Below are 27,271 nucleotides of genomic sequence, written 5' to 3'. Positions count from 1 at the left end.
GAAAGTACATAAGTAATGATGATGGATATGGTGATGAAAAGAAGGAAATGCTAAATTGAGAAAAAATGTCTTTGGAATATTATTGCCTTATTTTGTCTTTTGTATTGTTTGGTAAATCACTGCTAATTTTTTTTTTTTTTTTAAAGGAAACAACAGATAATGAATCTGGCAGATAGCCCAGAATTCCATATGCTGCTTTGGCTTTTTTCTCTTGATTTTCTCAGAACTTCCTCATTGTACAATAAAACTTCGTCACTAAAATTTTAGTTTTATATGGCAAACGGTCCTTCAAAAGGATACTCTGTAGTTTCATTAGCTCATTCCCACTAATGTCTTGTGAGAGAACGTTTGGTTTTAAATAGAACTGCAGTGCTGTGACTTATATTTAAGAGTTGTCCAGTTTCTGAGGTGAAGGCTAGAGGAAATTGATGCCTTCATTTTATAATGTAACATGGTTTGTGGTTGTACCTAGTCACCTCCCAGTCTTTCTGTGGTAATTACACCATGGGTAGTACAAGAATAAGCATCGAAGTACAGTTTTCAAAAATCCTTCCTAACCTAGTTACTTCCATTTTTGTGTCCAGACTCATAGCCTCCCATAACAGAATGTTAAATTTACTAACCTTGAACTGTTTTGTTTATCCCCTTTCTTTTTATTCATCTGTCAGGCTTTTCACCTCAGCTTTTTTTCCTTTTTCTTCTGTTTTGGTATCCACTCCCCTCTTTCTCATCCCCTCATATACACCCATGTAACTTTTACAGTCTGTGTGTTCTTGATCAAGCCAGTCAGCCTGTGGCTGACCTTAGCTTCCTCATCTTGTAACCCTTCGGGTTAGATGGCCTACTTGCAAGTTCCTTAGCGGGCAGAGATACTGTGTAGGAAAGTCCCTGGCGCATCCAAACTGCCAGTTTTTACTAATGTCAGCATTATTATCTTTGCTTTTTTCCTTTTTTTCTTTTCTTTTTTATTTGTCTCTTTCTTTATATATGTTCTTAAGGTACTCATTTCTTGATCATGATGAAAACTTGTCTTCTTTGGTTTTTTTACATTTCTTGTTTTTCTACTTTATCTCTTGTTCTCCCTTCTCTCCAATTAATTCTTGGAGACATATTGCTAAGCATAGCAGTCGCAGCAGCTGACCAGGCAGTGCCAGTTACTGGGCTGTGTTTCTAACCACCTCTGGCCCAGAAAACCTTCACATATCCTTTTCTGTCCTCATCTGACTTAGTCTATTTATTGTCTTTCTTTTTTAGAGTTTATTTGAAAACATATTCTATCCTGTCTTTTTCTTTTAATTGTTCAAAAAATGAAACTGTTATACCATCTATAAAGTCCTTTGACCCTGACGTTCAGTGATTCTATGAAAACAACAAATGCAAGTCCACCCAGGTGTGCTGTTAGACCTGTGCACTTTTGCTGAGCACCTATTACCAGCAGTATTTAAGCCCTGGATAATGTAGTTCAGTGGTTCTTAACTTTCATAAACCCAAGAATGAGCCAGGCAGCTTGTTAAGATGCAGATTCCTTGCATTGGATTTCACAGATCTGGGTATGTGGAAATCTGTGGTGGCCTTGGTAATTCTGATAAATGTGATCAGTGACTGCATTTTGAGAAATGTTAATATGAGAGTTCCAAAAAATAAATGACAGCTTATTCTTACTCTCAAGAGATTATAGGATTATAGTGTAAGAGGGGTGACAAAAGACTATAATGAGGCAAAATTAAGTGCTATAATAAAAGTATAAACAGAAATGTTTTGGAAACTCAGAGGAAAAGTGAGGAAAAGGAATGTTCTGAAGGGATTGACACTTGAGGTAAGGAGTACGATTTCAGTAAAGGAACAAAGAAAGAAGAGCATTGTTGTCCGAGGAGCAGCCTGAGCAAAGGCATAGCGTGAGGAGGCCTGATGGTGTGTGAGGAGATGATCAGTGTAGTGTCCTGGGGAGGGCGCACATTATGTCCAGAGTTTCAGAGGGAGGGGAGGTGACAGGCGGAGGCCTGACTGAAAGTTTGGGTTTGGGCCACTCAGTGATTTAAGTGCCAAGCAAGTGCAGTTTTGAGGTGAGGGACTGGAGAATTGCCTTGGTCAGGACAATGTTGTAGATAGATCACCAGCAGCACAAGTGAAGGTTGGAATTAGAGGTGTGGGGTTAAATGCAATAGCTGAACTATTTTACAGTAGCATCTGTTCTGAAGTCTGGTTTTAGGGAGTACTAGCACAAATAAAAGAGAGGGCAGAGGGAGAAATACCAGGGCAGAGTGGTCGGCTGGATCTAGAGGATGAGCAGAGAAGTGGAGAACGGGACTCAGATGTTGACCCTGGGTGACAGGGGAAGGTGGTGGACCACCACCAGAAGTGAGACAAAGCAATCCAGAGAGCGATCCAAGCGGGGCAGAGCCCGGGGTGTGGGCACATGCCAGGTTTGAAGTGTAGCCCCATCTTCCATGTGCAGCTGGTTGGTAGGCATTGGAAACTTGGAGATGCTGCTTTGAGAATCATCATAGAAAAACTGCTGATACCATTCAAGTGGTTGAGACAGCCCAGGGAGAAAATGTGATTCCTCTTCACCTGCCACTTTTTCCTTCTCCCACAGAAGTGGGCACTTCTGTATACTTTTCCCAGAGTCTGAGAGGTGAGTTTTATGCCCACATTCCCTCCACAAGGCTGCTTGTCTTACTAAGTGGTAAGAGTGTGACTAGTTCTGAGAGCAGCCCTCTAAGGAGACGTTTCCTTCCAGTCCTTGAACAGTGCACAGTGATTGAGCCACTTCCCAAGCTCTGATTGGCTCTCTGAGAGGAGGGAAACCCTGCCCCTCTCGTGTAGTTACCAGGCTGGCCTCTGGGCCGTCATGTTTGGGCTGCACAGACAGATTACTTAAACTTGCAGTCTCTGAGGGGGTCTGCCACTCCCTAGCACAGGGGTGTTCAGTAATTACGGGATGGCCCCCCTGTAGCACGTTTCCTTCCTCATTGGCAGTCTGAGAACGCCTGGAATAGAGCCATAGTTGATAAGTTGGCCTAAGAAAATAGTACTAATTGTCCATTGTTCTCCCTAGTCCTCTCATTATGCTTCTTAGAAGCTAAAATCAGCAACTCTGGCAGCATTTTTATATTTTCTAAAATTTTTGCAATATATATGCATTATTATAATCAGAATAAAGTTTTATATAAAAAATTGTGCTGCTTGTGTCTGTCACTGTGAGAGAGATCGTCCTTCTCAGAGTGATCCCTGCTACCCTGAAGGGACCCGTCACGTGTTTAAATGTTTGTCATGTAGTGGACTCTTTAGGGATCTGTTGCAGTTTTTCGTTAACTCCTCTTTCTATAAAATGATACTTCTCTGAGGCCTCAAAACTGACTGGCATCAGTGAATTTAAGCAAGAACACCATTAAAAGACAGAAAGCAGAAAAGTAATAGCTCTTTTTTAAAGAATAAAGAGAAGGGGCAAAAAGCAGCCAGCTGACTACATTGTAAAGGCTGGTAATTTGTTCTTGAGGAATTGCTCTGAGTGGCGGCACTGAAGCAGGTCTTTATATACACATAATTGTTTCGAGGGACTTCCCTAGTAGCTCGGCTTCCCTGGTGGCTCAGAGGGTAAAGCGTCTGCCTGCAATGCAGGACATCTGGGTTCAATCCCTGAGTCTGGAAGATCCCCTGGAGAAGGAAATGGCCACCCACTCCAGTATTCTTGCTTGGAAAAGCCCAGGGACAGAGGAGCCTGGCAGGATACAGTCAATGGGGTTGCAAAAAGAGTCAGACACGACTTAGCAACTAAACAGCAATTATTGTGAGAGATACTTGGAGATCAACTTGAATATTTTTCTCTAAAATGACAATTTTATTTGTGATAACTCCCTAAGTTTACAGTTATTTAATTCTGAATTGGAAGCAGAATTTAGAGACTGACAAGGTTGAACCCTGGGCTTCCCATGTGACTCAATGGGTAAAGAATCTGCCTATAGTGCAGGAGATGCTGGAGATGTGGGTTTGATTCCTGAGTCAGGACGATCCTCTGGAGGACAGCATGGGTGCCCACTCCAGTATTCTTGCCTGGAGAATACCATGGACAGAGGAGCCTGGCAGGCTGCAGTTCATGAGGTCTCAAAGAGTCAGACATGACTGAAGCGACTGAAAATGCATGCATGCAAGGTTGAACCCTAACACTTCTCCCCCTGAGCTCAAGAAATTCACAGTTCTTTTTTGTAAAGTGATTTTGGGACCTTAAGTCTTTCCTTGTAAGTCATGCTGCTTGAGAAATGTAAACCCTAAATTAGGGTATGCCATCCCAGGAAGATTTTCTAGGGTTCTGCAAAGGCAGAAGTCTCACCACCTCTGGGCTAAGCTGGTGATGCTTGTCTTTTTGATGACTAGACCTTGATCCCTAGATTGCCTTCTCTGGAGGTTTTGGGTCACTGTCAGGACCGTCAGTGTGGCCACCTGCTTATAAACTTCGATGTGTGTGGTTGTGATGTTGCTTCTGTGAATCGTTGTCACTCATTTCTGATGCTTTTCACTCCAGCCACGTCTGAGGAGATCAGGTACCTCTGTTCTTCACAGACTGATAGCCTATGCAAATTCATTCTTCACTCCTGGAGTTTGTGCCTTTGCTTACAGACACCTGTTTTAGGATAGAGTGGGCTTGGACTGCAGCTTTAGTGCACCCTGACAACTTGTACCTCTCCTTGGTCTTGCTTTCTCCCATCTTCTATCCACAGCATCATCCCCAGTCAGTCTTCCCCATGCCTGCCCATTGGTGTGGGGCGTGGCTTTCACCTTCATTATCTCTTAACAGTGGTCTGCAGATGGGAGGAGGTGAAAGAGGAGGCAGATTGCTGCTCTCATCTGTAGTAATCCTGAAAGGTTTCAGAAGGTCAGACTTGAGCCAGACCTTTCGCTGTAGATCACTAGGTTGGAGCAGAGAATTCTCTCCAGGTAGAGCAGCGGAGAGGAGGCAGGGTGTGTGTACACACAGACGTGTGTGTATGCAGGAGTGTTCCCAGTGTTCTGGCTGAAGCGGCAGACTGTTAGGCAGAGCACAGGCAGCTGATGTTAGGTGCCCTGTCTGTGTTCTGAGCAGGATTAGATATGATTTATTATGCTTCCCCCTTGCGCTAAGATAGCTTCATCTCTAAAATTGTGATGATATCCACTTTACAGGGTTATTATGAAATAAAATAACAGTTTATAAAGCATTAGTTTTCTCTGATCTCACTAGCCAGAGAACTTCTTTGAGGACAGCGTGCCCCTAGCATGGTAGTCAAGGACCTCCAGGTTCTGACAGTACTGTGCCCTTTGCATCTTGTTGTTCAGTCGCTCACTTGTGTCCGATTCTTTGTGACCACTCCCCAGCCGTGCCGACATCAGCCACACTGCATCACTCACTGTTCCTTGAATGCTGGTTTTCTGCTCTCCTGCCTGCCCCCCGCACCTCTGCTCTGAGATCCTCCTAGAATCTCTATCCCAGTTTTCCTTCTCTCGCAGACAGCTACCTCTCCTCCAGTCAGATCATATCTGTGTCTGAAGCCTGGCCCCTGAGCCCTGTCCAGGGTAATCTCCTCCTCCTCCAAAGGCCTGTAGAACTTGCTGTCTATAGGATTCCTTTTCTGTGGTGTGCTCTTAAGTACCTTTTAAGGTAGTTCTCAACTCTTGCCTTAGATTCTAAGTCTCATCGCCTGCATAGCTGTCTTGCACAGCAATGAGTAAATATTAGGTGTTTCATAAATGTCTGTGGGTTCATTCTGTAAGTACTTTGTTGAGGAATGAATGGTGCTTGTATCCTCATAGAAGATGTAGAATCACTTGTGGTGATTATATGCTAATACAAATGGGATTGAAACTCCTCAGAGGAGACTTTAGAAAGTTCTAAACAGTAAAGGGTTATTTCCTAAGTTCTTAGGAATCCTGCTGAAACCCACCTTTCCCCCATTTTGCCAACCAAAGCAAAGTTGGTTTGTTGTCTAGGGTTCTCTCTATTTCTTCCAAAGGCATGTGGAGAATGGAAAGCTCATCTGAAAATGCTGGTTTGTAGTATGGTATCTTTGAAAGAGACAAAGGTAAAAGTTATTAATACAAATAAAAACGTTCAAATATGCATGTGCTCCAGGCCTATCTATCAAATTAGTAGAAGCAAGCCTTTTGCAATGAAACTCCTCAGCACAGATTTTTAAAGTTGCTTTGAGGCTTGTTTTAGTCTGGGTCAAGATTCTTATCTCTGTATTCCGGATGTAGGAAGCTCTTGAAGGACAGTGAGTCTTTCTCCTTAGTACCCGCCCCGTTCCGTTTGTCAGTCAGTGGATTGATCCGTTGTGTCCGTTGTGGTTCTTTGAAGAGGAGACACTAATGCTGAGATGCTGTGCATGTCACTGAGACAGGGGTGCTATGTCAGTAAACCTACTGCACCCTTCCAGAGGCCTGAAGAATGGCAGAGAGTAAGACAGCCTTTGTAGGTCTGTAAGGCCTATTGTTGATTATTCAGAGATGACTAGCCTTTGAAAAAGAAACAAAATTGATAGGCAAAAAAAAAGGGTCTGTTTTAGGTAATCTCACAAAAATATCCTACAGAACCATTTGGCTATGGGGGAAAAAGGAACTCACTAAAATAAAACTTTCAGACTTTCAAAAAAATTATCTCACATAACTAGATAAATTTTATTTCTCTTTACCAATAATTCTGTGACAAAAATAAATTTTAAAATGAGGCCACAAGAGGATTATCTGTCAGATTGCTGACTGCAGTGCTAAAGGTTAGCCCAGATTACATTTTTATGGCACTGTTCTAACTGTTGTAAAACCTGGTATCCTGATAGAATATTGACAGATTTGTATGTGTTGCCATATGAACAGCATTAATTTATTATCAGATTATAAGGTACTTAGAAGTGTGTTAGCTGGTTGACTTGCTCAACTCCCTAAGGATTCTTTATCCTACAGCCGTGCCTTCGGGGGTACCTGCTCTGACTGCACTGTAGAAGGATCCACCAGTTGCAAAGGAAAGGACTTGGAGCTTAATCTAAATGAAAATGAGTTTTAAGGAGTTTTAAGGTCTGGGGATTTTATTGAACCACTTATCTTCCTTATTCTTTCTTGGATTTGCTTCACTGTGGCCAAAGGTGAATGGAGTCCTTTGTTTTGGCTCATCCAAACTGCTCTCTTTAATGTGTGTTCTGGACCATTCCCAAGAAATGCTTGTAGGGTTATGTTGAGGCCCAGGGACCTGAAGGTGAAACAGAGTTTGTAGTTGTCAGACAGCCTGCTACTGCTCAAAGATTCAGACATCTCTGCTTTGCTACTGTTGTAAAACTGGGAACCTTCCCACCTTATAAGATGGCAGTTTTTATTGAGCTCTTCTTTTGAATAAAAAGAAAACCTGGAGAATAAGCCATGTTTGTCTTGCCAGCCACTAGAGGGTAGAATAGTCACACTTCCTGAAACAGGTGTAATTCATTCTGATAAGAGCAAGACTAGAGTCAGAAGTATTTGCTAGTGTTTATCAATATATCAATAGAAATGTCGAAAACAATGGAATTCCTTCTTTGTGTGTGTGTGCACTGAGTGGCTTTAGTCATGTCGAACTCTTTGCAGTGCTATGGACTGTAGCCTACCAGGCTCCTCTATCCATGGGATTCTCCAGGCAAGAATACTGGAGTGGGTTGCCTGGCTCTTCTCCAGGGGGTCTTCCTGACCCAGGATCAGACCTGTGTCTCTTATGTCTCCTGCATTGCCAGGTGGGTTCTTCACCACCAGTGCTGCCTGGGAAGCCCAATTCCTTCTTTAGGTACATAGTAATCAGCAGAGGAACTTGTTAAACAATGCAGCTTCCTGGGCTCTACCCTCAGAGATTGGGATTTGATAGCCCTGGGTGGGACATCGGGATTTTCATAATGTGTTTTGAATTTTACTTTGGGAAATGTAGATCCTATTGTTTTGGGCATGCATTATTGCCTAATTACTTTTTCTCTTAGGATTGCAAAGCAAAATGATTATCTGGAGGAAAAGACAACATCAGAAGCCAACATGTAGGGAAACTAGTGTGTTATTAAAGCTCTCTCCCTGCCTTTGTCTAACAAGTTTCAAAGGAGACTCACTTGGTAAAGATTAAGAATCAAAACAGCTGTGAAAAATGTTTTTGTGTAGAGTTATATTTTAGTCAATAAAGATCACAGAATCCTTATACTACAAGTCTAAAAATTTTAAATTAAATACCCCTTTTATGGTCATCTCACAGTGCAATCTAGTTTATCCTTTGCCTAATGTCTTGGCATTCTGAAATGTAGTTGTAGAAACTCTCTAACTACTAATAGAATTTATATAATCCTGTCATCATCTTGAACACATAAAGAGACTTTACTTTGTATGTAAAGATCCAGTTGTTGTAATGTACAATGTCCTTCTTGTAAGGATGACTTAGAGAGCAGTGGCCTCCTTGGGAAAGCTTTGCAAATGGTCTTAAAAGGCAAGAAGAATGTCATTAAAATGAAATGACAAAATAAAATAAAATGCCACAAAATAAAATCATTCAAAACTATGATAGAATGCTGCAGCTCAAAAAGTTAAAAGGATCAGGGACTGAGTAAATGAATCTTGGTTCTGAAGCTAGGACCTCAGATGAAATGAAAGGAAGATATTTTTTCAGATGTTTATAGAAATAGTCATGTCTCCTATGAACCTCTCAAGGGCCTTCTTTTCATCAAGAACACAACCCTCCACTTTCACATATCTCATATGAAGATTTTCCAGTGACATTTCCTCTCTCCTTCCTAATTTTCAGGGTTTGTCTGTGACTTTATGTGAAATAAAAAGGAAGTCCTGGAACCCCACATACACATATGCACACACAAGCACACAGAGTTATGAAGAATTATTTTTGAAATTAAAGCCCAATAATCTAGTCTGTGTCATTCTTTGTATGATTTTATGGAAAAGAAACATTTTAAAGAGATGATCCTCTCTTTACCATAAACTTTGATTAGTAGCACTTTTAGTAATCTATATATGTTATTAATACAACAGTGTTAATAAATTTTCATGTGGATATGAATTGTTACACTGAAGTAGTCCTAGTAGAGGAACCTCTAAAAGAGGTTTAGTTCCTTGAAAGTCAGGTAGATTTCCAATAATATTAAATTACTTGGGAAGCCTATTTATAGTTAATATCTGGAGCAGGATGATGAAATGAGAATTTGTGCATTATAATCATAGAGTACAGGACTTGGGATATTAACTTTATTATATAAAATTGCTCTGGCTCACATACGATAAGAAATTGAATCCTTACAAGACAGTGCAACTAATGAATGGTCCAGAGCCTCTCAAACTCTTAGTTACAAGTGTGCCAAAAATGGATCTTTTCCTCAGTACTTGGGGCAGCCGGGAGGAACCCGGGAGTGACGGTAGTCCCTCAGCTCATCGCCTCTGCCTCTTCATCCTTCCAGTGTGTGTTCTGTTTGTGCCATTATGTGACAAAAGCTGGTAAGTGCTGGGAAGACTTTGTATTTTAATTCTTTCCAGTTTCTGTTTATTATTAGTTGATTATAAACTATTTCTGTTTTTTATTAGTTGATCACTCTTCACCAAAACTTTATATGTACTCTCTTGATTATTATCTTAAAAGATATCCCATGTAGCAACATTATCAGTGTCTACTTTAAAAGATGTAAAATAACAGTTGTAGTTTCTTCTAAAGTTCTAATTCAAGGTAACTTAAAAATAAAAACAGTTTTGGAAAACATTTAGACTGTCATGTATTTTGTAATACAGTTGGGTCACTGCCGATTCCCAAGATAAATGTGTTTAAACAGAAGCTTTCTCATTCATCACTAACCTCAGCTTTCATCCAAATTTATTTAATGATGATGCAAGCCCACAGTGTTGGTGTTGCAGTTCATCACCATGGAAGTGTTTCTGTCAACAAATCCTTGCTTTGCTATCATGAAATTGATTTTGCAGGGAAAGGAGGATAATTGTGAAAGATGCCTCTTACTTCTAAAGATCTTCACAGTTTTCCTGGGTGTCTAAATGAATCGTTTAAAAGCAATAACTGGCAGTAAAATTGACCCCACTAAATTAACAGTTATGAGGTTGGAAAAGGGAAGACGGCAGTGAGCTACTCTGTCTGAAATCATGTTTTTGGAATGTGGCTTGGGGACCAGGTTTGTAATATGAAATGTTCCTCTGAAAGCTGTTGTTCTCTGCTACAGAGGTGCAGATCATGCTGACAGTCTCAGTATCAGAATTCCTAGGATGCTTTTATTTTTTTTTAAGGTTTACTGAGTATTTCTCACCTACTTTGAAAATCATGTAACAATAATCACAGAAGAAACTTCCTCAACTAACATGCAGTATTTTAAAAAATATGCCTTTCCTGTAACTTATGTTTGTAACTATCTTTGCTTTTTATTTGCTTGTTGGGAGGTTAAAAAAAAAAAACGCAACAACCTACAATTAAGTTTAAGCTTCGGAATGCAGACCACTAACAAGCAAGGTAGGAAGCAGCTACCTTAAGTAATTCAAACTGTTCTGGGAGCCAAATAGGAGAAAGGAACAATAATGACATTTTTGGTTTGAAGCAGAGTGTTCAAGAGCATATGTTTTAGTGGCTGATTCTAGGTTTAGATGTAGACAAACATTTTAAGGGGATTTTTAATGTATGGTAGAAAGACAGTCAACTCTTGATTGTCAAGGTAGCTTGTGTTTCCAAATGTGCTTTTTCTGGCTTCCTAACATACTTTTTACTTTCACCTGACATGCCTCAGCTCATACATGTTCACAAAAGCAAAGTAATATTATTTTATCCAGCAATTATGAGTAAGCATTTTATTAAGTTCCTAAATTTCTAATATGTGCTAAATACTGTGCTGGGCACCAGGGATATTAGGATACATCTCAAGCGTGAAGTCAAGTTTGCTCCTGTGAGATCTTGTAGTTCACCTTGAAATCAAAGAGCCATGAAATTTTATTTATTTCAACTACTTCCTTCTCCTCTAATACGTGATCAGAAGTTGACTATAAATGGGAAATAGATCCTGTTTGTTTTTAATGAAGAATGAACAGAGATTATAAACAGGAAATAAAATTGTATTATACATGCAAAAAGAAAAACACAGACACACACAGAATGACCAAAAGAAAATTCAGCAAGCAATGGTAAAAATAACAAATTATTTACTGCTTTATAATGTTAAAGTATTTCACCAAGACAAGTTGCAGTCAAATTAATGTGAGTTATGGAAAATGAAATACATAAAGATGTATTTAAACAAGTGCAGACTAAATATTTTCCATACAGGGTATGTAAATGAAAAGATACACAGTAAGTGCACACTTGATATGACTATGCAGGCAACACTTAGTTAGTTTCAGATACTCTTGGATAGTTCATGCATAAACCTTCCCAAAGTACAAGTTCAGCAGTCTTTGGGGGGATGTGGAGGGATCATTAAAAAGGACTGAGTTCCTTGCAATAATACAGTGTAAACCGGCTGAGGAAGGGTCGTCAGTTATATACGTTACTTACTGTAATCTGTGATTGTCGAGGAAGAGGTGTGGCTGTTGGTGTGATAGTAATACTGCTGGTGACTTTATTGGTGGCTTTGCTTAGTGCCCCATTAGTTAGGCCTTGAGTTCTGCTATCCTGCAGTGGTGCTGAAGGGCTGGCAGGTCTCACGGGGCTGGCTACAGCTTGCATGTAAGGACTTCCTAAGTGAATGTGGATTTTATTATCCTCAGTAGTTATCACACTTGAACTGTTACTGTTTGAACGTTGAAACTGCCATGATGACTGCCGGTCAGGGGAGACTCTGAAAACTGCGTGCTTGGCACTGATTTCTATCGGCTCGGGAGAGCGGCCCTGCTCAGGGGAGCCAGCTGAACCAGTAAGAGCCAAAACCTGCATAGGCGACACTGTCCTTTCCGGAGTTACAGAGCCACAGGCCTCCGGGGTCTGGGCCCTGGCAAAGGCCGCCGCGGAAGCTGGGGGCAGGCCGTGCTCCACGCTCACCAGGCCCTCAGCAGCGGCTCTCGGTTTCGCTGGTGTCATGGAGGCGTTCTGCAGGATGGTGATCCTTTGCTTTGGGGCGCCACAGTTTGGTATCACTGCAGTGCTTGTGTACGAGTGAGGGCCCTCTGTGGTCGGACTTGTGATTTCAAGAGTGGCTGTGTTTTGCACATGGTCTGGAGTAACCTTTATGTGAAGTGGCTGCCCAGGTGTGTGGCTGAGGACTAAATCTCCGGGTTGCACGAAGCTGCCATTGGGTTTAGTCTGTATTTTGCCATTCTGAGGATGGCCCTCCTTGGACTTCATCCAAGGAATCCAGAGCTTCCTGTTAACAGGACAGGGAGTAGATGAGTTGCATTTGAAGGAAAGCACAGACTCCTCCTCATTAGGGTCCTCATCCTGGTCCTCACTCTCCTCATATAGCTGACCATTGATGACTGCTCGTTCCAGAGGAATGAGGCTCTTATAATCAGGTGGCTCACTGTCTACTGCTTCTGTCTGAACTTCTTTAGAAAATACTTGAGGGTCAGAGATTCTTCTTCCGTTGAGACTGGGCCGGAGGCTCTTACTGAAGTGACGATACCGCTCTAACTCTTTGGTGAGGTTTTCTATCTCTCTTCCTAGATCTCTGTTCCTGTTCTCTTGTTGGTGGAGCTTCTTCTGCAGAACTGAGTGATCTCCCTGGAGGTGACATATCAGGTCCTCAGTTGCCATGTATTCATGAATTTTCTCTTTCAGTGCATCCACTTGTCTTGAGAGGTGACCGGACTTAGCTTCTTCTTCTTGAAGCCTTTTGAAAAGCCATTGTTCATGGCTGGACTCTGTCTTTTCTGCTAACTTGTACTTGGCAAGTTCCATTTTAACATGCTCCAGCTCTTCAGATAAAAATTGAGCTTTGTCACGTTCATTAGCATACCTTCGTTCCAGAGTCTCGTACTCATCTTCTGTTTTCATGAGGTCATCCTCGATGGCTTTCATATCCTTTAACTTCAGTTTCAGTCTATCCACTTCTTGAGAAAGCTCTTTAATCTTATTGTTCTCTTGGTGTAATGCTATTGTGGATTTACCAGAATCCTGATTTAATTTGTTTTTTAGGAAATCTTTCTCAATTGCTTCCAGGGATTGAAGCCTATTTTTCAACACATTAACCTTGGACAGGAGATCATTTCCTTTCTCTTCTTCTGCCTTCAGTTTGTTTTTTAGATCATCTCTCTCTTTGGTTACACTGTACATTTTCTCTTCCACATCAGTTTTGGACTTCAGTGCCCTTTTAGTTTCCTCAATTAACTTCTCAGTAACTGTTGTCACTTTATTTTGCTCCACTTGAAGCTGAGAAGCAGCAGTTTGTAACTTATCTTCAGTTTGCTTTAATTTTTCACTCATTGTTTTCCGTTCATCTACCAGCATCACAGTTAATGTTTTCAATTTAGTTAAATCCTCTTTTAAGGTGAATTCTGTCTTTTCCAGACGACTTTCAATGGCTTCCAGCTCTTTGATCCTTATCTTTAAACTCTCTAGTTCCTGAGACAATTGCTTTGTGGTCATCCTTTCTTTTTCCAAATTGCATTTCAGCGAGTAGCACTCTTGTTTGCTTTTGCTGAAAGCATCTTCTAATTTTTCCAGAGCCATTATCCTTTTATTGAGTTTTTCAACCTCAATTTTAAAGTCTTTACTCTGTGATGTTTCCTTTTCTAGCCTCTTATTGAGATCTCTGCACTGCTCCTCCATTTTTATGAGCTCTTCATCCTTCCCTTCCATTTCTAGCACACGTTTCCTGAGCTCCTCCACCTCAGCCATGATACTAGAGTTTCCATATTCTCCCTTGTTAATTTTTTCTTTTATATCTTGCAGCTCTTCTTCTGCTTTTCGTAAAGACCTGTTTGTCTCTTCTAACTCATCAATTTGCCGGCTGAGTGCTGCCAGCTTTTGTCGAAGCTGACGATTTTGGCTGTCCTCATTGGTGAGCTTCGCCATAATTGTTTCTTGGTTCTGGTGAAATTTTGTGGTCTGCGTTTGCAGTTCGTTCTCTAGTCTGGTTGCCTTCTGTTCTTCTTCCTGAGCTCTGGCTTCAGCAAGGGCTAGTTTTGCGTGTGTTTCCTTTGCACTTGTGGTTAGGTCCTGGATTTTCTGTCTTTGCAGGGCAAGCTGTGCCGTCAGCCTTTGTTGTTCGTCCACCACCATCAAAGCAAAAGACTTCAGTTTGGTCAGCTCCTCTTTCAGGGCGGTGACCCTCTTCTCTTTTTCTTGCTCCTTCTTCTCCTGGGACTCAGTTTCTTGGTCAATCAGCCTTTTTAATCTGAAAAATACAAGAGTGCATTCTATTTTGTAACTGGTGCTTTAGTAACTTATGGGCTGTGAGTAAACATGTATGTAATTTAGACAGTATCAACTCATACAGTAATGGAAAGGAGTTCCTGAATTTGATGGGGATGGGGAATCTTGGCTCTTTTTTTTTCACTTCCTACTTTCTTCTCACCCCTCATTGATTGCTAACAGTTTTAGTTCACCAGGAGCCTCAGTAAAAGAGTAAGGACATGAATGTTTGGTTTAAATTGCTTGTGTAACATATAATCAATAGACATTGTAGCCTGAAGGTTGAAAAAATAAGCATAAGCTTGAGACTCACTTGGACCAAACTTCAAGACTGGCCCTACTCATACCAACTAATTAACCTGGGCAGTTATTTAACATCCCCTGGGCTTCAGTTTCCTCTGTGAAAACTGGAAGTGATAACTTTATTATCCAGGGGCCATTTGTGAAAATTAAATGAGATAATTCATGTAAGATTCTCACAGTGCTGACCCATAAGCATTTGAGTTTTGTTTTATTAATGTGGTTATTATTGTATTTATCAAATGGTTTGCTTGAAACATTATAATATGTGATTACTAATGTTTGATTGGCTTCCTTATTCTTAGTTAAGATTAAATTTATTCACATTGTTTATAAGTTAGGCACTTTACTAATGGACCTATTTGCCAGTTTAAACTTGGTTTACACTAGCCTGACATTGTGTCAGGAATCCATACACATCTATCTTTATTCCTACAGTGGATGGTAACTGAATGAGAGGAACTGACAAGTACCTGAAGGGGTTTAGAGTCTTCATAACATACGGGAGAGCATGGGATTTGATACAAAAGAGCTTGATGAGTGTCAGATATTAGAAATGATGAAGGAAAAGCTCTCATCAGGAACTGTTTTGAATCATGAGTCCTTTGAATGATGACTTTGATAACATGTTATTTTTTTTCTTTATGTTTTAAATTTGTCAACAAAACATGGAAGACATATTGCATGCAGTATAAACTCTCTCTTCCACACACTTTTTCCCTCAGTATTGAGGTCACAGTTTTAAATCTGTGGCACTCCTAATTACACTGGGAATGGCCTGATTATAGAGGATGTAATTACAGCTTTGCAGTATTGTTATAGAGAAGCTAAAATAGGATGGAATCCCTGAAGAATTTAACTGAAGGACTTGTCATGGGTGAAAAGCTGTAAATATTTGTTTTTTTGATCAAGCATAGAGAGTTTTAGTGTATCTTATCTACTAGGAATGAGTTAATTATCCAATGCAAGTCTTTAATCCTTGCCACAGAACTTTCTTTTTAAAATTGTTTAAGTATGTGAGAGAATATTGTACAGGGAAATTAACTTGGGGTATTCTTGGAAATAGAGTCCTTTTTGAGATTCGAATCTGCTCTTCTGTAATAACACTATGCAAGAGGCTATGTGTTTAAAATAATTGTATGATGTAAGAACTTTCAAACTTTTTTACGGGGAGGATCCACTTTTAGTTTTTCCTGTTTTGAGAACCTGACAGGCTGGCCCAAGGGCTGTGGCCTGTGCAGTTCTGAGGAAGCCGGGGTGGGGTAGGTTGATGATCTAATCCACACTCTTGGCAGGAGGTTTGCGCAGGGCTTCTGGCCCTGTCCCATTCCCATCTGATACACATGGGAACCTGAGAAGAGAAGCATGGCGGCTCCCTCCTGAAAGGTAGTGGGACTTCACAGCTCAGCGGCAGAGTCCCTGGTAAACTGTGCCGGTGGTGAAGTCATTACAGAAACTGGCAAAGAGCTTCTTCCTCCCACATGAGCATTAGGATGACATTTAACAATGCTGCAGTGAAATATTTTCCCCTCTCTACATCACAGTTCTTAGAATTTTATTAGAGAACAGTTTCACAAAAGCTTTTCAGGATTTCTTTTCAGCTTATTAAACAATGCCAAGTGCTGTTTCATTTTCATGAGAAGAAGGTATGTTTTCTTAGGATACGAGGAAGGGAAGATTGTGTGGAGTATGAGGAAAAGAACATTAAAACTGAATGGCCATCAGTGGACCCTGGCATTGCCAAAACTGGCAAAAAAAGAGTTTAAAGACATTTCAGTTGTTTCCACTGTGTTCAGTGTTTTCTTGGAGCAAGCATGATGCATCTTTTTCAGCATAGTGCAAGTTCATTTATCTTTTTCTGTAGTTTCTGAAAATCAGCTAGTATCCCCATCTGTTTCCAAGCTCCATTTTACATGGTTAGATACATAAAAGTGACAATGTGAATACATATGTCTCAGCATTTCCTTACTACTTGTTTCTTAACAACCTGCTATTTCCCTGGACCAGTCCCATGAGCACACCTTAGGCTAGTCTGGTAAAGCCCTTCAGGGAAGAAGACAGGAATTTATATGCAGAAAGAGTTACACCCCCAACCATCAACCAGTTGAGTCCATGTTAGGAGGGAGCCCTGATGGATCCATCCCAGGGCCAGTTGGGTGCTTGTTACACACTGTGCTTGTTACACACCATCAGCTAGGCAGACCTTTGAATACTTCCATCGTGAGCTACCTAGACATGTGCACTAAGTGGGGTAATTAAGATAATGAATAGCCTCACATCTGTTCGGGTTTCACAGACAAATTAGTTCAGGTAAGAAGGTTTGCTGTCACAACTTGGCAATTGAGGGTCCCCTGAGGCAGCTTCCTTCCTTGGGATTTAAACCAAACAGTAATAGTTTTGTTTCTTTTATCTTTCTTTACATGTTAACGGGTTTTAGGTATTGAAGCTGACTGACTTTATATGTAACAAGGTTATCATTGACTCTGGTTTTACTAGTAACAGCAGGGAAGTAAGTCTGAGAGCTTTTAATCAGGATACTCATAATCTTGAAAGCAGCACAGATCTTGAGATATCCAGATAGGAAATTCTTCCCGTCAGAACTGTGGGGTCAGATTATGGCTCCTTCTCCGATGAATAGTTCCAATTAATATGCCTTAGTGCCTTTTCCAGTTGAGAGGTTTGTGTCATCTATGCTAGGGGTTCTTCATCTTCAGCACTACTGACATTTTGGGCCAACTGATTCTTTATGGTGGGGGGCCTTGTACTATGTTTTAGCGGCGTTCTTGGTCTCTGCTCAGTAGACACCCACCTGGAGCATCTCACCAGTTGTGACAACCAAGATTATCTCCAGACACTGCCCAGTGTCTTCTGGGGTGCAGAACCACCCCCCATTGAAAACCACGGTGACCTACACCTGTGTACATGTTGTGTGTTTATAGATATGTGTATCTGTCAGTCTGTCATTAGAAGTTAGGCTCTTTACCTGTTCTTTACCAGTGCTTCTCACAGTTTAATGTTCAATTGAATCACCTAGGAATCTTGTTAAATGGTGAATTCCAATTCTGAAGGCAAAGAGTGGACCTCAACATTCGCATTATAACAAGTTCCCAGGTGATGTCAGGACTGACTAAGACTTTACTATTTATGTGTCAGATGTTTTCTAGTAATGGTATTCTGGCTGAATATTAATTTACTCAATTGTTCATTATTAATAATATATCCCAAACTGTGGGTGGGTACAGCCTGTATTCCTGACCTACAGGGCGGTCCATTTTTCTCACAGAGAATATCCAGTAGGACTAGTGACTAATCTAAATCTGTTGTTACTACTGGAAAAAATGACTTAAAATGCATATCAGAAGTGTTTGAGTTAGTAACTAAGTTTTCCCCTTTAAAAAAGGCAGTAAATAATTTTAGTTTCAACCCAAAGACTAAAATGTATGAGACTGTATAATGGCTACCTTTTAGGGCTGGTGACGTGCTGCCAAGCAATGAGCTGAGTCTTTACTATAGCTGTTGGTTCTGATTCTCATGGTAAGCCTACAGGATTTGAGATTATTCTCTATTTTACAGAGAAAATGAAAATGGAGAGTCAGAAAGATCAGGAAGGGGCAGAGCCTGTTCTCTTTCCCCAGCCACACTGCCTGTCTAACAGGATCACCAGCTACTTCATGGACCTGCTCCACATCTGGTGTCTTTCTCAAGGGACATTCTGTGTATTAGAGAAACTTACCAGCCTAAATAAAAATTCTCATTTATCATCGTGTTTACATTCTTTTTAGTTCTTATCTCATAGAGCAGTGGTTTTCAAATGTTTCCTCTTATAGCTCCTAAAATAATTTTCTATTATGTACAATTAATTTGTTCATGTAAAGAATAATGATCTTGTTGTTTAGTTGCTAAGTTCTGTATGACTATTTTGCAACCCCATGGACTGTAGCCCGCCAGGCTCCTCTGTCCATGGGATTTCCCAAGCAAGAATAGTGGAGTGAGTTGCCATTTGCTTCTCCAGGGGACCTTCCCGACCCAAGGATCAAACCTGTGTCTCCTGCATTGGCAGGTGGATTCTTTACCACTGAGAGCCACCAGGGAAGCCCAATTATAGCACTTTCTTTTACTAAATACTCTTTTTTACTTACTGAGGCATAATTGAAAGGTAATATCTAAAGCATGCAATGTGGTGATATACATATGAATTATGAAAGGATTCCCGACAGTAGCTCCATCACTTCACATATTCATCTTCTGTGTGTGTGTGTGTAAAACACTCAGTTCTACTCTCTTAGCAAATTTCAATTATAAAATATGGTATTAACTGTAGTCACATGTTATACATTGTAACCTCAGGCCTTATTCATCTTGTAACTGTAGTTTTACCAGCTCCTTCCTATTTCACCCATTCCCTTAGGCCCTGGAAGCCACCATTCTACTCTGTGAGTTCAGCTTGTTTTTAGATTCCACATTTAAGCAATTTCCATGTGCCATTTGTCTTTCTCTGCCTGGCTTATTTCACTTAGCGTAATGCCCTTTAGGTTCATCCATGTTGTCACAAATGTCAGGATTTCCTTCTTTTTTAAAGACTGGTTAATATTCCACCATATATATGTGTGTGTGCATATATAAAAATGTATTTATGTACTGTAGATATATGTTATATAGTGTATCATATGTGACATGTGTCCATCAATATAAATGTTATACATCTATTTATACATTTATATACATTTTATAAAATGTACTTTACACACATATATTTATATATGTAAAGTGTTTGCATATTTACATATGTAAAATACATTTGTATTTAAACACAAATACATGCGGTTTCTTTATCCACTCATTCGTTGTCAGACACTTAGGCTATTTCCGTATCTTGGCTAGAATAAATAATGCTTCAGTGAACATTGTTATAGATATGTCTTCAAGATAGAGATTTCATTTTGTTCAGGTAATTTTGTTTTTAATTTCTTGAGACATCTTCATACTGTTTTCTATATTGACTGTGCCAGTTTACATTCTCATCTACAGTGTACAGGAGATGTTCCCTTTTCTCCACATCCTCTCTAGCGTTTGTCATCTCTTGCTTTTTTGATAACAGACATCCTCACAGATGTGAGATGATATCTCATCCTGGTGGTTATGCATGTCCCTAATGATTAGTGACGTTGTGTACCTTTTCATACACCTGCTTATTTGTGTATCTTTTTTAGAAAAATGTCTATTTGGGTTCATTGCCCATTTTTTAATTGGGTTATTTGGATTTTCTGCTGTTGTATGAGTTCGTATATTTTGGATATTAACCCCTTATCAGATATATGTGGTTTGCAAATACTTTTCCCATTCCATAGGTTACCTTTTCATCATGCTCATGGTTTCCTCTGTGTGCAGAAGCTTTTCAGTCTGATGTGATCCCATCTGCTTATTTTTGCTTTTGTTACCTTTGCTTTTGGTATCAAGTTTAAAAACTCATTGCCAAGACCAGTGTCAGGGAGCTTATCCCCTGTATTTTTTTCTAGGAATGTTAGTTTCGGGTTTTAGGTTCAAATCTTTAATCCATTTTGAGTTTACTTTTATGTGTAATGTAAGATAGGAGTCCAGTTTCATTCTTTTGCATGTGCATGTCCTGTTTTTCCAGCCTCAGTTATTGAAGAGACTATCCTTTTCCCCTTGTATATTCTTGGCTCCTTTGTTGAAGATTAATTGACCATACATGGATGGGTTTATGTTTGGGCTCTCTTTTGTGCTTCACTGGTCTCTTGTGTCTTTTTTTATGCTAATACCAACTGTTGTCATTATTATAGCCTTCTGGTATACTTTGAAATCAGGATACGTGATGCCTCCAGCTTTGTTCTTTATCAAGACTGCTTTGGCTATTCAACATCTTTTTGGTTCCATACACTTTTTAGGATTGATGTTTCCATTTCTGTGAAAAAATACACTGTAATTTTGATAGGAAGTACATTGAATCTTTTCATAATTTGGGTAGTATGGACATTTTAACAATATTCTTCCAATCCATGAACATAGAACATCAGTCCATTTTTCTGTGTCGTCTTCATTTTATTTCATCAGTGTCTTACAATTTTTAATATACAGATCTTTTACCTTCTTGGTTATTAAACTTACTCCTAATATTTTATTCATTTTGATGCTATTTTAAATGGGGTTTTCTTAGCTTCTCTTTTGATAATTTGTTCTAAAATAATTTTTTAAACTAAGTACCACTTTGCTGGAATCTGGAATTTTGTATTCAGGGTTTAAATAACTGCAGAAGATACATATTAACATCTGCCATATAATCTAAAAGTCATCATTGGCAAACCAGTCAGCCAAAACAGACATTCAGGAAAAGTCTGGCTTTTTTTTTTTTTTTTTTTCAACTTAAGCCAATGTGTAAATACACATCCCTCTGGCAACCACTTCACTTGTGAGAGAGATGAGGCCCAGAAGAAATGACAGGTACTGTTATTTGTGTATCTCCATCCAGTGGTTGGTCCTGAAGCTGCTGACGCTCTGCTCTCATGGGACTGTGTAAGAAGTAAGTGTTCCTAGAGCTGTCCCTACGTCTGTACCATTGAGGGTTTTCCAACCCAGGAAGATGCATTCGGTGAGATTCTGTTAACTATGACTTTTTTGAAAAGGAAGCTTTTAGAGCAGAAGCATTTTTTTTTTACCCCTGGCAGATCAGTCTTGGAAAGCATGTGTGAGAACTGCAGGTATAGACACTGATTCCTTCATGATCTTCATGCTTGTGCTCTGAAAAATTCTTGTGTGCATGCTCAAGAGTATATGTACTCCAGTTTGAAGAATCTTGTCTTGGAGTACTCATATTCATGTTGAAGGACTGACACAAGAAGATTATAGGAACAGTCACTGAATCTTGTCCAATGAAAACAGATTGTAGAAGCTGGTTTTATGGACACAAATGCGAGGTAGTTAAATTCAAACTGGTTTACAGCAGTGGCTTATGACAGTTCTTCTTTACAGTTTCTCTTATGGCTCGGAAGGAACTGTTATAATTTACTGCGGTTTATCGCTATTATTATGTGCAACGCCAGCTCCTTGTTTTTTCAAAAATAATCACATCTGTCATCTTGAGTGTTCTTTGGTACTAGCCATAATGCTGGCTCCTTATTATAATTTATACATTCAGAGCATCTTTGCAGTTTTTATTTACACAGAGACATGTCAGCACACATGTATGACTGTATTTTATCTCCTCTATGTAAGACTGTTAGTAATTGCATCACATAAGACATAGGAAACAGATGGTGTGTCTAAATGCTATAATGCCAGTCATACCCATAATGATTTATATATAATTCTCATCACTTTTTATTTTTGTTTTATTTATGTATACTACAATCAACACTATTAAAATATAAGCTTCTTAAGCACAGGACATATGTCTGATTGATTCATTTGTGTCTTCTACAGTGTCTACTACAAAGCCCTTACATGTAGAAGGTACCAAATGAATGGTTTTTTAAATGAATGAATGAACATTTTCCTGTGGAAAATACTGTACTATTATCCTAACTAATTTTATTCATTTTTAAAAGAAGGTGCTCTGGTGCTTACCATGAGCATGGTTTTAGGTATTTAAGAAAATTATGTATGATTGGTTAAGTACAGTGGCCTCTGGAAAGAATCGAGACTGTTGGAATATCTTCTCTTCCTTCTTCAGAGCCCTGTGTTAGAACTCTATGTGCTTGCTTGTTTGAGAAGGGAGATGGTTGCTAGCGTCCACATCCTAGTCCCTCACTCTCCTTTGTTAATTTCATCTCTGCACACAAAGGAGTGGTTCTTTTTATTTTTCCTCAGAGCTAGAGCTCTACTGGACAAATATGCTTGTTTACTACACAAACAACATTACATCAACAAACAAATGAAACTGAAAAGGAAATATTCATCTCTGACCTGACCACCCTAACACACCAATTCTGGCTCTGCTTTTTCAGATTCTTTCCTAATTTTTCAGACAACCGGCCCATATAAATAAGCTTAGCATGATTATTGACCAATAAAACCAGTTTCACAAGCCATTAGTGGCACTGTGTTGTTTCTGGTAGCTGCAGAAATCAACCTATAAGTAGTGAAAAACTTCAGAGTCAGTTTAGCTTCTCATCTGTCATCTTTTAGGAGACAAATATACTGTGTGGATCTTAAATGTAAAGTTTTTGATGTTATGAATATAGCAACACTTTTGTTCATTTAATTTGCAAACAACAAAGGAATATAATACTGGGCTATACTGGGATGAAGAGGGGAGGATCCTGTTCTCCAGAGTTTGTAGGCTCTTGGGAAAGATGAGCAGATAATTTCAGTGCAACTCAGTAACATCTCCATAGCAGCGGTTCTTAAAACTTCTTGGTCTTATGACTCCTCTATACTCTTAAAAATAATTGAGGACTCTGAAGAGCTTTTGATTGTGTGGGTTATGTCTACCAATATTTATAGTATTAGAAATTCACACCAAGATATTTTAAAATATTTATATATTTATTCATTAAAATAGTAAACATTAATAACATATTTTTTTATGAAAAGTCACTTTTTATAATGCCAAAACTTGGTGGAAAGGACTGTGTTGTTTTGTATTTCTACAAACTCTAATACCTGGCTTAATTGAAGGCAGCTGGATTCTCAGATCTGTTTCATACATCCCGTCAGCTGTCAGAACAGTGACATCACCACACGTCATATCTCTGGAATACTCCTTGTGAGGGACTGAGTGAAAAAGCTAGTGTTACTGTGAAAATAGCTTTAACCTCATAGACCTCTTGAAAGGGGCCATCCCTTGAGAATCACTCTTTACCTCGAGGATAGGTGGTTGAAGCATAAATGGCAAGTGTGTCTTTCTCTGGAAAAGTCTTTGGTTTAGGCTGTCACTTCTGCATGCTGTTACTGAGTGAGCCCTTCACTTCATAACACACTGATGAAGTTCCCAGATTCACTGGCCTAGTCACTGCTTCAATGTTTATGTCATTAATGAAACTAATTGTTCCCCATAACAGCTAGGTGGAAGATTCCCTTCCTTCAGAAAATACCTCTTTCCCAGTTCTTAGAAAAATCCTAAATGACAAAGCTCTCTCCATAAGACATCATGTTTTGTTTGAAACCACAATTTGAAATAAGGGCATGCAAACCACTGAACTACCTGGTTCTTAAAACGGGCTCATCCACAGTGCTGTGCAGGTCAGCTGACATTAATTCATTTCAGACTTTTATTATACCACTGTAGTAAGCAACTACTGTGTGCCAAGTACCGTGCCTGTTACTTAACAGTTTACCTTTTTTCTGTTAAAACCTGCCTGTATATTTGCAGATATCACTCTAGTCAGAATTTAAAATAGTTGCCCATCAACAACCAGATAGTGTGATGATACCAAATCTTGTTTGGTCTTTTCTGAAGATAGACGAAATAGTGTATCTCTCATCCTAGACCTAACTGTGTAACCTCACCTTGATGGTTCTTAATGCCTATATTTGCTTTTCATTCTTTCCATGCTAGTTTAATACATTACTTTTTCTTCTTGATTTAACATGTTAACTGATAAGCAAGAAACTACATACTCTGCTTTATTCAGTTTTATGTTTGCTCTCAAGGCTAGACTTTGATAGTCTGCTTATGATGATGACCCCCTATATCTCTTAGCAATTTTTATCTAATATGTAATTGTAATTGTTGCATTGTATTGATAGCAGCTGGGTTTATGGCTAAATAACCACAGAATTCTGAGCAGTTTAGAGTAATTACATGGAATTTGTTAGAAAGCTTCCTTAGGTTGAAATAGGTTCTTGGTAATCAACCAGTAATTTATATTTCCTTGCTCCACTCTCTGCTTTTTCAATGGGACTTTTCACTGTTTAGTCTAATTTTTAGGAGCACTCATAAAAATAGCTATGACTAGTCTTTTTTATTCTATGTAGGCTGCTTCCTTTTATTTCTCTCAGAAGTCAAAGGTTTTTAAAAAAATTACAGCTCCAGCATACCATAGTCATAATGTAATGCTTGATTCATTTGACTTGGTCAGCAAGATACAGAAGAACAGTAACATGTTTTTTGGCGTCTTCTAGCCGTGTATGAGTATAAATCTGTGTCTGCTTTATGTCCTTATTACTGAAGATACTGTCATCATCATTGAGATCACTTAGAGACACCATAAATGGGTCCAGATCCAGAAAACTGGGTTGCTATTTTCCTTCACTGTGAAACAAGAATTGGGGCAAGAGGTGATAGAGAAGGCTTTAGTTGGTGTCAGAGAAATATAAAGTAAAAATGGGGCACGGTGAGTCAGGACTCTTCAGCATCTGAACAGTCTTGTTTGGCTCCCCAAGGGTCATAGGAAGTGAATTAATAAGATGCGAATAGTCGAACAACCTATTAATTATCAGGAGGTTAAGGAGCTTTTAGCAGAGAAACAGGATCCTAAGAGGAGCTTATAAAATCCTCAGATTGAGCAAAGGGACCAGCTTTGGGAGAAAATCTTTAAAGAAATTCAAACAAAGAATCTCCTAGAAAGAAAAACTAGTGAAAGGAAAAGTTTCAGAAGCAGAAAAAGGTCAGCCTGAGAGCTCACCGGCACAAAACTTGAGGAGAATAGTTTCCTTCTGAGACCATGGAATCTAGTCTAGGAGACACTGCACCCTCCAATCAAACGGCCCGGTGGAGACTTAAAAAGGTGCTCAGTCTAGGGCCAGGGGAGGAAACGGAAGCTAACAAGGGAGTTACAATAAGGATAGCGTGTGCAAATGTGTACCAGGATAATTACTTAGAGCCTGAATTATATGTTGTTACTTCCTCAGCGCTGAATGGTCAGTTGAGTCACTTTCTAGAAAGAACTGTCGGGTGATAGATGTTCATTGAATACCAGTAAGCTTGTGCTTTCTTGACGCCCATTTTAATTTTTCATATTGAAAAGTGTCTTCTTGGATGAATTTTTCTTTTTGCCATTTGCTGAATAGGTTTTTTTTTTTCCTTTGCTTTGAATATATTATAGCCATCAAGAAGAAACTTTAAAAAACAATTACTTTGAGTATGCACTGAAGAGCCATTCATGTTTCATGTTCTCCCTCCGCACCGCTCTGAATGTGGTTCTTAATTATTTGAAAGCAGTTCCTCAGATCAATATTTTAACATTTTTTTCTTCTCCAGACTTTCCGTTTTGATTGCTACACTAAAAAACAAACTTAGGGAGGAAAAGGCAAACCAGCCTGTCTTTTAACAGACTGAGACTTCAGGTGCTTGGCCAACTGAAAGTTTCACTTCCCTGATCTGTCAAGGCCTGCCTGGGGCTCCCACAGCCATGGCGCCTTCCCTGGCTGCCTTTTTCTTTTCTAGGAGAAGCATGTAAAAAAGTCACCCAGCATGTGATGCCTTGGATTGTCACAGATAGAACTATGCATCTGTATTCCCAAGAGCACCTTGCCTGGTAGATAGCATGCAGAGCCATCTTTAACTTGATGATAATGATGATACTGGCTTGTCCCCAGGTTGCTAACACTTTGACTGTGTATCATTCTTTCCATTTCTTCCTCCCCTCTCGGTGGGTGACTGGGTACCCGCTGTGATCTGTGTTCCTCTGTATCTTATTGGCTCCACGATGGCAGTAGCCTGCTTTGGGATAGGAATGAGGTCCTCTCTGCTGCCTGTTCCCCACTGCCCCAGCAGCAGGCGGCAGTAGGCAGTGCAGGTGGCTAAGGGCAAGGGGCAGGCAGGATGACTGACAGGGAGCCAGTACACCCCCCAGCACTGATTCACCAACGGGAAAGAGGCAGTGGAATCCTGTGGGAGGCAGGGGAGTGCTGGGGGAGAAACTGAGATTTGGGAGTTCAGTTTTCAAAGCTGAGTCTTGGTTTCCGCACTTCTACCCAGGGTGACGGAGCAAGCAGTTTAACCTCTACAGGTCTCATTTTCTTCATCTGTGGGACAGAGATAATCCTGGAACCTCCCTCATAACAGCACTGTTCTAAGGATTAGGTAAAACAGTCTACACAAAAGCACCTAGTACACTGCCTGGCACAGTACAGCGGGGAGTTGCCGCTGGTAACCACCACTTTAGGGCATAGTTGATTGTTTCTGAAAACTTACAAGTGTCAGAGACAACAAAGAGATCTAACATTCATAACTCTTTTAACTGTTTGCTTCTGAAATATATTTAGGATCAGTATTTTCCATTTCTCTTTTGTTCACAGGTCTACACCACAAGCTCTTCTCCCTTCCTGGAAGAGTACGATACTTTGAATGTGCATTATCCAGTGACATGCCATCATACCACAATGGATGCTAATAGCTGATTCTCCCAAAGCCTCTTTGATGTTCTGTTCATGTTTCTCCTGTTCCTCGTTTCTTGCGTGTAAATGTGCAGTGCACTTTCTCTGCTGAGATAATATGCTCCTAGACAAGTAGACTTGTCTACTGGGGGACTCAGCGGTGGGGTGGGCTGACAGATCTTTTTCTGTATGTGCTACTGCTGGGTTTAGTTTTCATAGTGGAAAATGTGAAGAAGACTATTGATGATATTTTCAATTCTTTTTGAGCATTTCATAAAAAAAAAGTACAAACAGGTTGAAGGATACCCAGATTATCTAAGAAGGAGGTCGTCTGAGGTTTTCATACTGTTGTATACTTAGCTTTGTAATTAAAAGTTTTCTTTGCTC

The 27,271-nt window shown here is 39.8% G+C and overlaps 2 protein-coding genes across 4 annotated transcripts in view; one reads left to right on the top strand and one right to left on the bottom strand.

Annotated features, from left to right (window-relative positions):
• The window catches only part of CMSS1 (cms1 ribosomal small subunit homolog), a 370,073-nt gene that overhangs the window by 16,206 nt on the left and 326,596 nt on the right, over positions 1-27,271 (top strand). The window lies entirely within an intron of this gene.
• FILIP1L (filamin A interacting protein 1 like) overlaps positions 1-27,271 on the bottom strand; it is a 297,980-nt gene that overhangs the window by 9,514 nt on the left and 261,195 nt on the right. For 2 of the 3 annotated variants that reach the window (XM_065913764.1, XM_065913765.1), the window contains one exon: positions 11,147-14,291. In XM_065913764.1, the coding sequence (XP_065769836.1) occupies positions 11,495-14,291 (2,797 nt within the window). In that variant the 3' untranslated portion in view covers positions 11,147-11,494. Of the gene's footprint in view, positions 1-11,146; positions 14,292-27,271 lie in introns of those variants that run through there. The other variant, XM_065913766.1, reaches the window with a different exon arrangement.

This window comes from Muntiacus reevesi, chromosome 21 (genome assembly GCF_963930625.1).
Source record: "Muntiacus reevesi chromosome 21, mMunRee1.1, whole genome shotgun sequence".
Taxonomy (NCBI): Eukaryota; Metazoa; Chordata; class Mammalia; order Artiodactyla; family Cervidae; genus Muntiacus; species Muntiacus reevesi.
The sequence above is the reverse complement of the archived record's forward strand: the minus strand, read 5'-3'. Positions and strand labels throughout refer to the sequence as shown.